Below are 16,422 nucleotides of genomic sequence, written 5' to 3'. Positions count from 1 at the left end.
TGGGTGGGTGGTCAGAGCTCCCAGCACTGTTTGTTCTGCCATTCTTACCAAACCCGTTGCTGACTCTGCTAATTTGTTGAAACACACTTTATATCTGTTCATGTCTGTGCCTGTTTTTCCAATGTTCTTGTCGTTGTCATGATGAGGACATAATCTTCTTGTTGCCTCTGTGTGTCTGGCATTCAAAGGAAGAGAACAGATGTATCCACTCAGTTGTCTTAAAGGGAAAGTTCAGTTTTCTCTTTGCATATTATGCTCAGGATAATAAAAAATGTGATTGAATTTAAAGTAGTTAAAGTCAGCCTCAGCTCGACATTAAAACAGCTGAAGAGCATTTACTCATTAAAGGCATTTTACTGAGCTCAATTCAGTGTAGAGTTTCCATTTTTTTTAAATCCCAGTTAGAGGAAAATATTTTATATTCATAGAAAACTTGGATTAAGCATTTTAAATTTGTTGAACTCTATAGTGGAGAAATAGATTAGCCTATTTCCTAACAACATCACAGATGGTGTTTTAATCTTTATGGTAAAAAAGAAAAGTTCTAATTTCTGTTCAACCAGGATCATATTTATTAGCTGGTTGTAATAACTATACAAGCGACCAAGAGTGAGAATTAGTTAATTTTGCACAGTCATCAGAAACAAGTATCAGACTCCAGATATTCACTCATACAAGAGACAAATCTATGAGTTTAATAAGTAGTTCACAGTTTCAGTATCTGCATCATTTATTTGTTAAACATGAAATAAATGCACACTGATTCATAATTTTCTACATTTCTAATGGTGCAACTAATTTACCTAAGCAACGGCAAGTACAATAATAATCTGTAGACATCAATTTTTTGTGCTTACATATTTGACTTATTGTATTTTTTTAAGCTTTAGGAAAAAAAAACATATATTTTTTCTTCACATTACTGTGGGTGCAGTAGTCCCCTGCTTGAAGCCTGCAGCAGTACTTGAATGTGTGCGTACCGGAGACATGTTTGACTAGTCATTGTTTGGCTTCATCTGAGCTGAGGTTTCAAAACAAAGATGGCATAAAAAGTGTCAGATTATTGCCAAATGATATGGGTTATAAAAGTTACAAATGCTTTCATTTATAACTGTTGTTGATAAGAGTTGTGTCTCTTATCAACAACTCTTAATCAGTGTTGTTGATAAGAAAGGTGTTGTTCACTGTTGTTGCCCTTTTGTTTTATTGTTTATTCATTTCTAATCATGTTGTTCTTTTTTCTTGTTTTTGTAATTGTCTTATTGGTGGACTTAATATCATGTCTTACAGTCATGTAGGATTCATGTAGGAAGTTATTTCTGACTGGAATGTCGTGTGCAAAAGGTTTTGGCAAAAGTTCATCGTAAAAAATAAAATAAAAAAACTGTGCACTTGATGCAGTTTTCTCTTACAAGGTGATAGGGGCATTCTCATGTATGGGAAAGTCTATTGTTATCAGTATAAAAGAATACAAATAGATCAGTCAGGATTGTATTGACTTAAAGTGACCCTTACCTAACAGAAGACAAGCAAAGTCAGCAAAATGTTTCTCAGAGCCACTGGATCACTTTGAGAGTCACTTTTCCATATGAGTATTACTTACTTGCTCTACACAACCCATGCACTTTCCTCCAGTAAGAGATTTTCCTCATCGCCGTGTTGCTTTTTTCCACATTTTTGTGGACTACTGGAAGTAGTCACAGACTCAGAAATTCACCTTACAAGTGAGTGTGTGCACTGCTTTCCTACCAGACGTTCGTTTTGTGAGCTTCTCAGTCATCAGATGTGTAGCCGTGAGATAATCTCCAGCACTATATAATCGTTCTCACTCACTGTGTTGGAACAAAAGCCTGGTGAAGATATCTATCATTCTGTAGAACAACTTGTTAATAGATCACCATCCATGCATCTTTCAACTTGCATCAAATAGTTTTGCAGATTACAAAAGCTGTGACTGAGTCAAATGTACCTCCGAAAATATACAGCGGATGAAACAGGGAGCACGTTGCTGTGATCCTTCTAAAAAACGCTCATCATGATTTTTTCATTAACTACTGCTCACAGATCTCTGCCTTTGTTCCTCCTGACTGCCTCAATCTGTGCATGAGTCATAAGTCAAAGCTCTGGGAGAGACTCAGCAGGAGGTGACGTATAAAACTGTTTGTTTCATAACACACCAGCCACCTTTTTGTTCCAGTCGTGCAGCTCAATGTCGCTCCGTATCTGTGATCATGATCCAGTAATTTCAAACTTGCATGTTAAGGGTGAGGGAGCTCAAAAATAACCTAAATGAGTTAAGTTTAAAAAAGAAAATGAGCTTTCAAACCCTGCATATGAGCCTGACAACAACAGCTACAGAAAGATACAGCTACTCAAGTTGGCAAATTAATTTTTTAAAGAATATCTCAAAGTTTGTGTAACCAGTTTAGGAAGATCCATGGAAAGAAGCCTAATAATGGTTGTTACACTTATCCATCTCAAAGACCGGGTGAAGGACCCGGGGGGTGCCTTCGAATAATCTCAGCGATGTGTAATACCAAAGACGGAGAGATTTTTACCCATCCACACTGACACGCTTCTCGGAAAATATTCAACGCCTGCTTACGAAAGACAGACTAGAAAGCGCCTCCTTGTCATCTCCTGCCAACTCAATCACCAGGGGATGTAGTGGAGTGCTGGAGATAGAGTCGGAAAGAGACTTTAGAGGGAGCAGATGAAGAGGAGAACTGCAAGATTGAGGGGTTAAGATGGGGAGAGATGTGGGTTGCCTGAGCAGCTGGGAGTAAGAGGACTTCTGCAGCAGGAGGAGAAGGAACGGAGGTGTCATGAGGCTGGGTTAGCTAGTGGGATGGCATGAGGTTTGGGTGGTGTTTTCCTTCCCCCTGTGCGTGTATTTCTGCCATTGGAGGGATGGCCAGAGCAGAGCTGTGAGAATGTTGAGTGCCAGAGCTGCAGATGGCTCTCCCGCTACTGTACTATTCCTCTGAGTTACCTCAGAGCTGGAAGACAGAGAGATTAAGAGAGCTGGGAAGAGAATGGGGGCTGTGACAAACTGGACAGCACTCATAAATTAGAAACAGTCAGCCTGCCTCGATGACCTCTAAGCAATGAAAGATGAGTTTTCCAAGCTGCTTTTTGTCGGTACTTATTACTCTGAAAGATCCAATAAAGATCCAAACTAATTTATATCACACACTCTGACAGGCCCAGATCACTGCTGTCACGGGGCTAAGAAAAGATTTAGTTGTTTGTCAGGAAGAAAAGATAGAGCAGAGTAAGGTGAGTAAAAACAGAGAAGAAGAAGAGGCTGGAGTCTCATTGGTGTGATATCAATTAGACCAGAGGTCCCCAGATATTGATCTGAATTTTAGATACAAATATAGACTAACTGGAACTAGACTGATGATAAAATGTTATGTGTACAGCTTGTCTAGACTATACGGCAGGAGCTACAGGCTTCCTGTCTCTACGGAGAAGAAAAAACACTGAAAGTGAAGAAGAAACTGCACTGTTTCTCTGAAATGAGAAGAAATGTTGAAACTTTCAGAGTCAATCAACGTCAACATTCAAACCTGTTTATATCTTGTACACTATGATCTGAGGCAGTGAAAAGTGTTGAACATCACAATGAGTTACTGGCAGACTTAAGACAAGTTAGAAGTCAACTCAATACCACCAAACTCTAACGTTAGATCACTGAAAAGTAATATTAAAACCATACATTTTAACAGGTATGCCTTCATACTGTTACAGTAAGACTCACCATCAAGACACTGGGTTTCAGTCATTATTAAAATGAACTTATCAATGGATGGATGGATGGATGGATGGATGGATTTGAGATTAAAATTTTACATCAGACCAATAAAATAAACGTTTTCAACACACAGCTGGAGGCTTGTGTCGATATTTTACTTTTAATGCTTCTGTTTTCCCAATTACCATTAAACATTAAGAACTGTTGTTTTTTTTTTTCACTTTTTTCAGTGAAACTCCTGAAATACATTGAATAAACTACAAACTCTCTGTAATTGGCAACATTTCAGCCATCCCAATATGACGACTCCTCAAGAATTTAATTTGGAAACTTTTCCTGTGGCTGTGATGGGTTCTGTGTGCCCAACGTTCTTGGATTGCGAATTTCTATTTGACATCGTGTGACAGTTGTGTGAAATAATGTATAAAGTGAAAGTGTCTGTCAAAGCTTTTTATAGTCCCTAGTTGAAAGTCCTGACATCAGCTTAGAGAAGAACTGAGACATTTACCCTTTCCCTGACATCCTCAGAGTGAGAGTGAGGAAAATATCCATCCTTCATAAGCCATCGGTAATGAGAATTTGCTCCAGCTATTTGCACACATCTAAAACCCCGGCTGAACCAACGGGCTGCTTATATTTTTCCAGCAGGGTTCCCTGATGATAACAAGCCGTGGTTGTTGGGTTGTTTGCTCGCTCTGCTCTGGCCTGACCTTGAATGCTTTAAAGCCTGCTCTGTTGGGGCTTGACATTAAAAACTTGCCCTTGTTACATGCTGTTTGAGATGGCAGAGATGTGTAAGCGATGTGTTTGGATTGGTTTTCAGATCCGCCGTGTTTCTCTGTGGAAAGGGATTGCCCAGTTTGATTTTGACCATTGTGGTCAAAAAGAAAGACGTAACGAATCCCGTTTGCAGTTTGTCACAAGCCAGACACAGCAAACTTGAGGTGAGGTGGTCTGGTCAGATGAAACCAAAATTAAACTTTTTCAAAACCCTGTATATGACAAACAAAAAAAAAGTAAACAGACATCACTCTCAACACACAATCATGCAGTGAAACATGTTAGTGGCCCCTGTTTCCTGCCCCTGTTTGGCAGGGGCAGGAAAGCTGGTACGTTTTGAGAAGATTGATGGAGATAAACACAGGTCAACCCTCTTCACATCTCATTAGTAAAAGATTTTGAGATTTTTGTCATTTTATGTCCATTACACAAATATGCACTACTTTGTGTTTCTCTACCAGATAAAATCCAGATGGAATTTGTTTCTTTTTGTGATTATAGTGCTAAAATCTATAATGATAATAAATTAGATGAGTTGTAGTAATCAGTGCTACTGTTGATTCTGCTTTATAAAGCCTAAAGCAGTTATTTGTGTTCCTCCTTCATGTTGAAATGTTGAAAAGCATTAATAAGGTGCCATGGATGTGAGAATGTTTTTTTTATGTTTGACTTCATGGTAATCTTCTTCCTGTTATGATAAATTATTATTATCAAACTGTTTTTTAATCAACATATTAATTTTTTTAGACCGTCACCTTATAAATTAACAAGAAATATATGGATCCTATCAGGGGAGAAGCAGCAACTTATTACAAACTGTGTCTGTAGCACAGTGAACCCATTTAGGTGTAATATTCCAACTCATACGCCACAAAAGAAAATAAGTATTTTAAAATCCTGATTGTTACATCAGGATGAAAAGTCCACAGTTCAACTTAAAAACAGCACAGTTACCAGGATGTGAGTGGGCACCATTTTTCTGCCTGACAGTTTCACATCTAAAATTATCCTGCATCTGTTAAACGTGGAGATGGTGGGATAAATGTAACATCCAGCTGTTACCATCATGCTGTTTTTTTCTTACTCATGCTCCTAAAGAAAAATAACAAATGAATTTTTTAGTTAATTTTTATTTTATTATATATGTATAACGCGTTATTGTCTCACATTATACATGATGATGTTTGGTTCTGCACAGGTCAACCATGCATTTAGCCAGTTCTTCATACATCTTAGTGATGAGAGGTTTTTCTCATCAATAACTTAAACTGGTTGCTTAACCATGGATTAAACATTTTTACTTTTTAAGTACACTCTAACAAATGACTGCAAAAACTACATCATGAAAATACATTAAGGTGGCTGGGTTTCAAAAGTACAGCTCTTTACTGTGACCTGAAATGGGTATGGGAAGTAAATGGGATGTGATTGGACCGCGAAGTTCAGTACTGTAATAAAATTACAGTAAAACTAATAAATTTACAGTCTTACTGTAATAGAATTACATTGATAAATTCTATTACTTTTACTGTAATAAATGTTACACTTTTATTACTGTAATTCTACTACAGCAAGACTGTAATAGAACTACAGTAAGAAAATTACAGTAAAACTGTAAGAAAACTACAGTAAAACATAAAAAATTTACAGTAAGACTGTAATAAAATTACAGTAAGAAAATTACAGTAAAACATAATAAATTTACAGTAAAACTGCAATAAAATGACAGGAAAGTTACTGTAATTTTTTTACTGTAAAAATTACAGAAATTGGCTGCCAACCCTGGTGCCAGTAAATTACTGTAAATTCTACAGTGACTTTTTTTTTATCACTGTCAATTTTAAATTTTAATTATAGTCGTACAGAAACTGAAGGATGAACTGTTCTGTTACTATCTCAGTCTGATTGCTCTTTTTGTTGTTTTTTAAAAAAATATATGACAATTAGAAACATCAAAACATGTTGATTTCATTTAGAAACTTGTCAGTGTGCGATTTCTATGAAGCTACAATAAACTGTATTCACAGATATTTATACAGGAAGCATTTTCTTTGTTTAAATGAGCTTTTCTCCATTCTTAGAAACGGCTCTGAGGCATATAGGCAGGGAGCCAACACAGTTGTTTGCCAACATAAAACAATGGTTTCTGCAGGATAAGGACATTATCTGATCTGTACTAGACTGAAAGTGGATTGTATTTCAGAAGTTCCTGCCACATAGGAATTGTTAAATTCTTCTTTTACTCTTTCTTCCCTTAAAGATAGAGAAGCACTTCCTAAAACTGAATTCAAAGACAGTCTCTTTTGTATATTCAAAAAGAGAGAACATCTTCTGAACATCTTCCCTACTCCTTTGCCACCATTTCCACTATTTTCCACCATTTTCTCGTGTCTTAGACTACTCTAGAGTAAACTGTGAGTAAAGTCAATTACTTCCATCCCACTGGATCACCTTTGTCAGCTTGTACCTGGACTTATTGTCAGTGGAGGCACGCTTGAATTAAAATATTTCTTTGGATTCTGGCTGCAAGCTGAGCAATGGCACCGCTGTAGAGGCTTTCACCCCTTCTGCTCAGTGTGGACGAGCATGAGCAAGCATTTCCCCTCCTGGCCACCTATGTTATCTGTAAATAGATGCTGAATGTTCATACATGACTAAACAGTTCATTTTAATGAGTGCTTAATCCGATTATAAAACCGCTATAATTGCTCACAGCCAGCAGTGTTGTGCTTCTGAAGGTTAAAGTTGTTTTCCAACAGACAGTGGGACTGATTGGCATAAACATGAGAGGCTAAAACTTAAGGCTGAGGGTTTAAAAAGTTACCTGATGTTTTCCATTTACACATTTTAAATTTTTTTTTTTTTTTTTTTTTAGCAAAGAGTAACTTTGATACCCAAAAGATTCTGGCACAACTTCACCGACTCCCAAAGTGTGCAGAGAGAGTCTGAGGTCTGGTGAGGTGAAAACTCCAACAAAAGCAGGAAACAACTTTATTTGCAAACCAACACGTTTTGGCTTGTGATGAAGGCAACAAACCTTAGTTTCCCCTAGTTCGTTTTTAGAAAAATGCCTGATACATCAGTTTCTTTTACATTCCTCTCTATTGTCATTTTTACACACAACAGGAAGCATCTTTTCTATTTCTAAAATATAATCTTACAACATGCTTGTCAGTGCTGTCTGGGTGCTGCAGAATAGCATGCCGACCTTAGTTGTAGCAACATTTCAAATGACTTGAACATAATGTATAACTTTTTTTGTCTATTAATATTAAATTACATTTTTTTCATATTTATCCCCTTTCCAAACCTGTTATGCTGAGCATAGAGACGTTGGAGTAGGGGATATGATCCTTTCCTATCATGATCAGTGGAAGAGATGGTTTGAACTTCCTCCTTCTCTTTCCGCTCTTTGATCCTTTTCAGCATGGATTCAGAAAGGGATGATAAATCCTTTTCAGCTTCTCTGGGATTTGGAGGTTCAGGTATTATTTGACTTTTTTAGATGCTAATCAGCTATTTCTACTTGTTAAAAACAATACATTGTTGCCACAGTTACACGTGACAGCAATTGTCAAAAAGTAAATAAGAAAGAGCAAAAATCATTCCAGCTGCACGGCACAAAAACACCAGAAAGAATAATTGTCTAAACATGCAATGCCTCATTCAAACATGTATGAACAAAAGTCTGGCTAACTCTGCAGAGCTACTCCATGTTGCACCAGTTGTGCAAGAAATTTAATAAAGCCAAAAAGAGTTGAACATTTTAACAATATTAGTCAATCACTGATTTTTGTTGCAAATTCTCTTTCTGGATCTTTGGGTTTGAAAACGGCAACAGGCAGAAACATCTGATCTGCTGACAGCGAAACAAAAGTCTGCAGAGTTTCCACAGATGACATCACCAGTCAGATAATGGCTGCAATAAAATTATATCAGTGTCAGGGAGTTCAAATATGGTCGATATCTCTTATGCTATATGTAACTCCATTTATCTGCCATTAGGAAGTCTGTTTTTACTCATGCAACAAGAATTATGATGATCTTTCTTGATTCCTTTTTGATCACTTTGATAAAGGCCTGTAGCAGCCAAAATAATCCTAATGGAGCTGCATGAACTGCCTTTCATTTTATCTCCAGGCCATAAAAAAAGAAAAAAAACGAACACAGAATCCAAAGCACAGACAGGAACATATAACCAAAACCTAAAATAGGAAGCACTGAGTATTAAAATATTTCATCTCGATGACGTCGTCTAGACCAATAGCTTCCTCTTGCGTATAAATATTTAAGTAGATGAGCATTAATCCTGAGCAACTATTTTAGGAGAGTGGAACAATGCAACAGGATGGTTAGCTGAAAACATGAGACCAACCTGCACCTGGACATTTCTAATCCATACCGAGAGCTCCAGAACCAGAACAAGAACAAAATCATGTCTGCTAGTTCAGGATCTGCGCTCTCACTGGAACACTGTCGCACATTTAACAAGTTTTACAAAAATGTTGAAAGCAGCTAAGTTTAGTAGCTTTGCTCATTTAAATGCCTCCCTGTTTGCCATACATGTCCTACAGAATAATCTGACTGCTCTATTTCTCTAATCTCCTAGGACTGGTGATGCACTGTGGGTAAACTCTGCAAACATATTTGATGTAGCAGCAGTTCTTTATTCTTAATGGGTTTTATCAGCAAGCCAACAGTTTTCTGAGCGGCCACGACAGATACAGCGTCAGCATCCACAGCAATTCCCTCTGGGATCAATAAAGTATTTTGAATTGAATCGAATCGAGTGGATTCAATTTGAATCGAACTGAATTGAATCTGGCTCAACAGAGGGTGAGAAAAAAAAAAGGAAAAGAAGGCTGCTAAAATGATGGATGACTGCTGCTGGTAAAAGCTTTGTCAGAGCTGAGGAGAGTTGTGAACTGTGACCCCTATCCGTCTCAATAACAGCTAAAGACATTTGCAAAAACCGCTTTGGGTGGAGCTATTCTTAGAGAAAGACGAACCGTGACGTCAGCTGCACATGTGCGAGGCAGTTTCACAATGATGCACGCTTCATTTGACTCTGTAACTAAATCTGTTGCAGCAGAGTGGCATTTGTAAAGGATAGAGGCCACGATGCAGGATAAAGGTTGGAGGTGAACTTTGCTCTGAAGTAAACAGAGAGGGGATGTAAGTGCCAGAGAGAGTGATGGTGCTCTCCTCCTCCTATTATCTTCCAGCAGAACTAATTACAAGGTGATGGACAGCAGACTAATCACCGGGGCCACCAGTGGCTTCAAATTAGGCTGAACATGATGTCAGGCCTGCTGTTATGATGGAGGCGAGGCCGAGGGAAGGACGCGGGTCCACAGGGAGTACATGACGAGACGCAGGGAATGGAAATTAGTCAGGACTGAAACATCTCGAGCTGGGGAACAGAAACAGGAGAGATGAAAAGTCTGCTGCTTCTGGATTTTGTTGCCTCTGCCCTCCATCCTTTGTCTCACTTGTTTTCAGTTTGGGTTTTTTTTTGTTCTTTTATTTCAAACAGACTTTGAGACTGATTCATGCTTCAGGCAGCCTGTGGGGCTCCTGAACTCCTTCAACTCTACTTGCTTCCTGTTTATCTTTTTATCCAAAAAGAAACTAATGCATGGCGTCTTGAAGACACCATCTTTTCACAGATACTTTCACTTTTAGGCATTTCTCTTTTGAATTTCTTATTTGTCCTGAAACATTTTTTACCCCAAATTTCAAATGTTTTGCTCCTACATATTTCCCCTCGTTGAATCCGTCACCCTCAGCCTGACGAGAAGAGTTTAAAGGACGCACAGACGTCAACATCGCTCTCTCTCAATTCTTTTTCTTTGGAAATTGAATCAACAATTACTTGCCCTCCCGTATGTTGGATTCACCCCAATGGGTGAATCTTTAGCCTTTTGCTGTATTTCATTCCTCCCCATGTGTAGAATCCATAATAAGTTTAGTCCATTAACCATAATTAACTCTTAGAATGTGGCAATTCTGAGACGACGTGTTGTGAATTTGCACTGAATTGAAACCTTTTTGTCTTTGTGAAAACAAGTTGTTATCTTCACCTGCTGCCGCACGTCTCATACAACAGCAGACACAGTCATGTCTTTTGCAGTAACAGAGACATTGTGTCTCCTGTGAAATCGCTCTGCTATGTTTATTGGGCCTGTGTCCCTGCCAGGCCTGGTCCGATGATCCCATCATTATCATATCGTTAATGCATCCCGCCACACTCTACATTTCCTCTGGCATTCTATCCATCTGCCTAATGGGCCAACGGGGTGCGGCCAGCCAGTCATCACTCGTGCAATCTGTGGCTTGTGTTTGTTTGTGCTGCCTCCGATCTCTTCAGCCATCCTGAAGTCATCTGCTTTTGTTCAGATTTAGTAGTTGAGTGCATATTTTAGCCGAACCACGCTGGCACAGGTGGATGTTTTCACGGTTTCATTGTGCGTTTGTATCACTTGTCACTGCTTGCGTGCGCTGTGGGTGTGTGTTGGTTGTATATCAGTGTGTCAGTGTGAGTGAAACCTCTAAGTCAGCCATTAAACCATTATGGGCTGTAACTGAATCCTCTGAAAGCTCAGCTCCCCGTCGCTGCCGAAGGAAGATGATGGATGGGAGTGCAGCGAGGAGCGGCCTTGTGATTGCTGGGTGGTGGTAAAAACAAACAGAGGAGTAGAGTGTGTGAGGAGGTGTCCAGGACAGGTAGAGGGCGTGTGAGGTGAGTCCCTCTGTAGTAAATGTGAGCAGGCTTTATGTTCGCTAAAGAGGGAAAACAGCTTTGACCTTCCTGCTCTGCTCCTGGCTGAGTCATCAGCCTCCCTGGAAATAAGAAGTGTCAGGTTTTCTTTATGTTCCGGTTATTATTAAAGCTGTGTGTGCATGTTTGTGTGTGTGTGGATTTATCTATGCGGCTATTTGGTTTGAAAATAACAACTGCCTCATATGTACCACAGTGCTGTGAAAAAGTCTTAAATCATTATTTCTTTTTTATTATTATTTAACCAGCGTTCTTGGATTTTTAAAAAAGATTTTCTTATCTTTTCGGTCCTTCATAGTTAGACTTTCGTCGTGTTTTCACCCATTTTGTCCGGTTCCAGCTAAAGTCAGTGGCTAAATCAATATGGAGAAAGTCTATTGAACTACTGATGATAACCACTTTCATGGACATGCTGTGTGGATGCTTTTCTTCAGCCTTTGACAGAAAACCTGGTTCACCTTTAAGGAGGGCAATGGCCCAAACATACAGTTAGAGCTGCAGTGAAATTTCTCACATCGACGCATATTGATGTGGTAGAACGTCTTCGTCAAAGTCCACGCCTAAACCCAGGTTTTATAAAGAAAAGTGGGAATTTTTTCAGTCTCTCTGGTTCCCCCTAAATCTAAGACCTCCTTGCTACAAGACAACAGTGGTAGCAGCTTGCAGCCTAAATCCAAACCTAACTTTTCAGAGTTTATCTAGTGAAAAACGCTCACACCGACGTTTCGTTTTCACTTTAATTATGCTTTACGGCTCTGTCACATAAAATCTCACTGGGGTTTGCAGTTTTAAACAACATAAAATGTGGAAAAAGTTAAGACACTACAAAAGTTTCCTTTGTTCCATAAAAAAAAATCCACAAGCTGTTTCAAAATGAGGGTGGTGGTTTGCTCTACTCTCCTCCCCTTCACCTTGTTGCCTCCACAGGTGTCACCTCCTCTTCCCCTGCTTTAACCCCAGCCTCCCACACACACCTCCACCTCCCCGCCTCCCACACACACCGCCTCTCTCTCAGTCCTGACTCACACTGCCTCTGAGCTTCCTGACTCATGATTTTAACAGACATGTCAAGGACACAGTCAGAGGAAACGGGGAAGATGGGTGGGACTGCTGTAGGGGGACACTACAGTGAAAATGGAGGAAGTACAAGTGGGATTTTTTTTTCTACGTCTCATCAGATTAATTGGCAGAGACAGAAGGGAGCGATGGAGGGAAGCTGCTGGAAGTAAAAGCTTGTGTGGTTGTGACCAGCGGAGGATATCTGAGCCATCAGCAGCGTTTAAGAGCTCTGATGGACTAAAAGCCAGTGTTTGACTTTTCTCGTGTCTCTTTCTTAATAAAGTTACTCTGACCTGAGCTGATCTGAGAACTGCTGAGAATTGCTAGTTTGATTTGTAGGATTGATGACTACAGTAAAACACAGATGTTATGTCATAATTCACTGAGCCCGTCCTCTTTTTCTTCTTCTCTTTTTTTATTTTCTGGTGCCAGACTCTGACACTGTGACATTAGACAAAAAGCCTCCTCGCTGTCTGCTTCGTCTTGTAGCTCCAGATTCACTCCTCTCCTCTATTCTGCACGACAAGTTCAGCAAAAGCAATAAATAAAAGAGACACCAGCTCCTGCCTGGGGGCTCAAATTGCTTGCATGATTCCTTTATCTCTTCCATGCTCTCTAAGACATCGGAGCTCACTATTTATAGTCACCGCCACCCAGAGGATGAACCAAAGAGGAGAAGTTTACCTATGAAACTGCAGTACAGGAACTCGTTGTTTAATTGCTCCAAAATAATCGTTTGATTCAGGATTTTTTTTCCTGTCCTGTGCTCTTCCTGCAGCCTGCCTGTTACAGTCTGACCTGGTAAACTACGAGAGAGTGAAGGAGTACTGTCTGAAGGTGCTGAGCCACCAGAGGGACCACTTTAAAGCCATGTACCGGGCCGGCATTGCCTTCTATCACCTGGGGGATTATGAATGTGCGTTACGCTACCTGCGTGATGCTAAGAACCGTGAACCTACAGGTGAGTCTGAATTGAGCTAAATAGACTGATTTATGGGTGCATAATCAAGAATAAATGCAGAGTAAAATACAAATACAAATTATTATTTTGAATAATCAAAATATTTGTCCAAGGTTCTCAGATTTGATGTTTAGGATTGTGATAGTTTCTATCATTCCTACCGCTGTTAAGACACTCCTTCAAAATATGTTCATCAGCAAGTTGGTTTGACGTGAAATAAGGAGAGATCTGATATAATGTGTATTTTTTTATTACTGGCATCTTGACAGACGGATAGAGTTAACTGCACTGGGGAAAAACAGTCTGGATTTAGAAATTAAAGCTGTAGTTCTTGCTCTCATGCATCATGTTTTCTGTCTGTTTCAGACACCAACGTGCTTAGATACATCCAGCTGACAGAGATGAAGATGAGCAAGAGTGGACAGCGAGAACGGGAAAGCGGCAAGGAGACCCAGGGCTAATCCTTTCCAACTTCCTGGCCCTCCTGTTCCCTTTGACCCTTTTTGGCAATCCTACTGACCCTTCTTCTCTCCTGCTCCTCCTTCTCCTCCTCCTCCTCCTCCGACTCCTGACAGCAGCACAGACAGAACAGACCCAACCACCCAGCTGGTGACACACAAACGGGGCACATATCAACAACTGTCTGCTACTTTCTCCTCTTCTCTCCTCTCGGTTTCTCCCTCAGGGGCTTTGGTTTCTCTCCCCAGACACAATCAGCAGCCTAACATGAAGAAAATCAACAAAAAACAAGCAAAAGACAAAACTGTAATATACTCATAGAAACCGTCCTTGTGCTGGAGTGAAAAAGGAGCTTCATAGACCTGCATATGAACCATGAGCATTTGGTTGGTTTAGTACACGTTTAAGGAGCAGAACATGCTTTTACTTCCTGCTTTCTTGCTCTTCTCTTTTTTCTCTCTGCCTTGTTTCTCCACAACCCCAAAATGCTCAAGGAGAGTTTTTGGGCTCGGGAAGCTGGACCACACTGGCAGGAGGGCAGGGGTCTGTGTGCATGTGGGCAGGGAGACGGCGTGAAGCATGATGGTTGGTTGGTTGGGTGTGTGAGACATATCAAGGCCGCAGCCCAGTTTTGATTGTACGCCATGACCGAACAGGGCTCACCTCAGACCAGCAGGAGACAAGAAGCTGCCTCTGTTCCTGATCTGCCATTTCTCTGCCCAACCTTTCTGCCATGCATCTCACTTTCTAGACTGTTCTTTCAATTCAAGGGCTAATTCAAGTGTTTGTAACTCTTTAGTTAGGGTTTTTAGTTTGCCGTCACGGTCAGTCGTGTGTGAAATGTTTGTTTGCAGCACGGAGGCAAAATTCTCAAGCGGTTCCGGCTGTTGTCCGGTATGCTGCTGTGGCGAGAAGAAGTAACAGCTCAGCATGTCTTGAATCTGTCGTCCGAAGCCTCTCCCGGATCGCGTGACGCGGCTTTCGTGTCGGAGAGATCGTGCGGGCACTTCCTCTGCCTCCCAGTTCTCCATTGATGATGTCACAACGGAAAACAGCCAATAAGCTTGGGAGATCCATCAAACCTGCGTTGGCTTGTTGGACTCACTTTTCCAAACGGCCCGACCTTTTCCCGCTAACGTCGAGCCTTCCCAGTGGTTGCTGAGACGCTGAGGAGACTCTGGGCAGCTTTAGTGCAGGGAAAACAAGCTCACACACGCGCATCGGTCCAAACCACAGCGCCAAGCCTCTCCGCTGTCAAAGCAGAGAGCCATTTGAGATTCCTCCTGCTTTCAGTTTGCTTTGTGCTGATAGACAAACGCGGCTGTGAGGGCATGCAACATTAGCATCAGAAACTACTGACGGTATAAGTTAGTGCGCATCCATTACTGGCTGTCAAAACTCTGCCGCTTGCTTCTGTTGTGGCTCATGAAGCTTAATCATTGATAAGGCAAACCTGTTGTTTTTTTTTTCTCTGATAGCTTTTCCGCAGGTTTAAATCGCCCTGCGCGGTTCTGGCGAAGGGTTCGATTGATCATATGTGAAAGCATGACCTGAATGCCTCTCCTCTCTGAATCGGTGGAATCCAGTTTTCCTCATTCCTTTTGTGCAAGCCCACGTTCCGCATGCAAAGCGTGGCTCCTGAGGGTTATTTCAGAAGTTTTTTGACGGGGAATTTATTGGCCCTATTGCGTTCTGTCATGGCATGCTGCCACTAAAATGCTTGCTCATGCAATCTGCTTAGCTCTTCTCTGAACCGAGAGGGCAGTGACTGTGATCACAACAGTAAGAGAGGTATGAAATATCTCTGGATAGAGCTTGTTGTTGATTTACAAAGGTGGAGGATTATTGCTCTGGAACTCAGAGTTAAAGGATTAAATCAGATGCTGGGAAGGAATTGCCCTCCCAGTTTAATTTGTTGGCCTGCTACGAGTTAGAGAAGGACCTACAGTAAGTGTGTCAGTGGCACTCTGGAGAGACGACGCCAAGAGTTGAGGAGACCGGCGTGATACATGGAGGCTCCGAGGGAAGGAGAAGTAGGCCATCGTCGGCTCGAGTTAAGCAGCTGCAGCCCTTTACAGAAGATGTAAAGGGTTCAAATCAAATTTATCATTCATGACTACATGATGAGGATACATGACTATGTTCACAAAACAAATCTGCAGCTAAAGCATCTCACTGTCGAGGAAACATCCTCTGACAACTGGAATTCGCTTTCAACCATAAGAAGAAGAAAAAAAAACAGCTGTTTTATTGCTATAAACCTTAACATAACATAGCAGTAGTATTACACACAGCCTTGCAAAACCTCTTGTACTTATGCACATTTTGTTGCATTACAACCACAGAGTTCAGTGTATTTTCTGTGATAGTCCAACACAAACTAGAGGAAGCAGAATCAGGACTTCTTAAAGTTTTCTTTCACCATTGACTTTCTCCTTGATGTTCTATAAAGATTTGTGGAGAGCGTGACTTGTTAACAGAGTTCCTTGGTCTTCATGATGCCGTTTGTTCAATTAATGCTCTTCAATGAACAACTAAAGTAGGATTTCTCTTTGGTGTTAGCCAAAAGACCACAAGCCATTTCTCCCCCTAATGCTAGACTCTCGTGTTTGTTTTTGTCGTATT

The 16,422-nt window shown here is 40.6% G+C and overlaps 1 protein-coding gene across 1 annotated transcript in view; it reads left to right on the top strand.

The window, feature by feature from the left end:
* The window catches only part of ttc9b (tetratricopeptide repeat domain 9B), a 22,550-nt gene extending 6,527 nt beyond the window's left edge, over positions 1 to 16,023 (top strand). The window contains exons 2-3 of the mRNA XM_007549477.2: positions 13,156 to 13,338; positions 13,705 to 16,023. Of these exons, the coding sequence (XP_007549539.1) occupies positions 13,156 to 13,338; positions 13,705 to 13,799 (278 nt within the window). The 3' untranslated portion in view covers positions 13,800 to 16,023. The remainder of the gene's footprint in view (positions 1 to 13,155; positions 13,339 to 13,704) is intronic.
* The last annotated feature ends 399 nt before the right edge of the window (positions 16,024 to 16,422 follow it).

Source organism: Poecilia formosa, unplaced genomic scaffold (genome assembly GCF_000485575.1).
Source record: "Poecilia formosa unplaced genomic scaffold, Poecilia_formosa-5.1.2 Scaffold31, whole genome shotgun sequence".
NCBI lineage: Eukaryota > Metazoa > Chordata > Actinopteri > Cyprinodontiformes > Poeciliidae > Poecilia > Poecilia formosa.
Note: the sequence above shows the minus strand (reverse complement) of the source record. Positions and strands in the feature narration are given on the sequence as shown.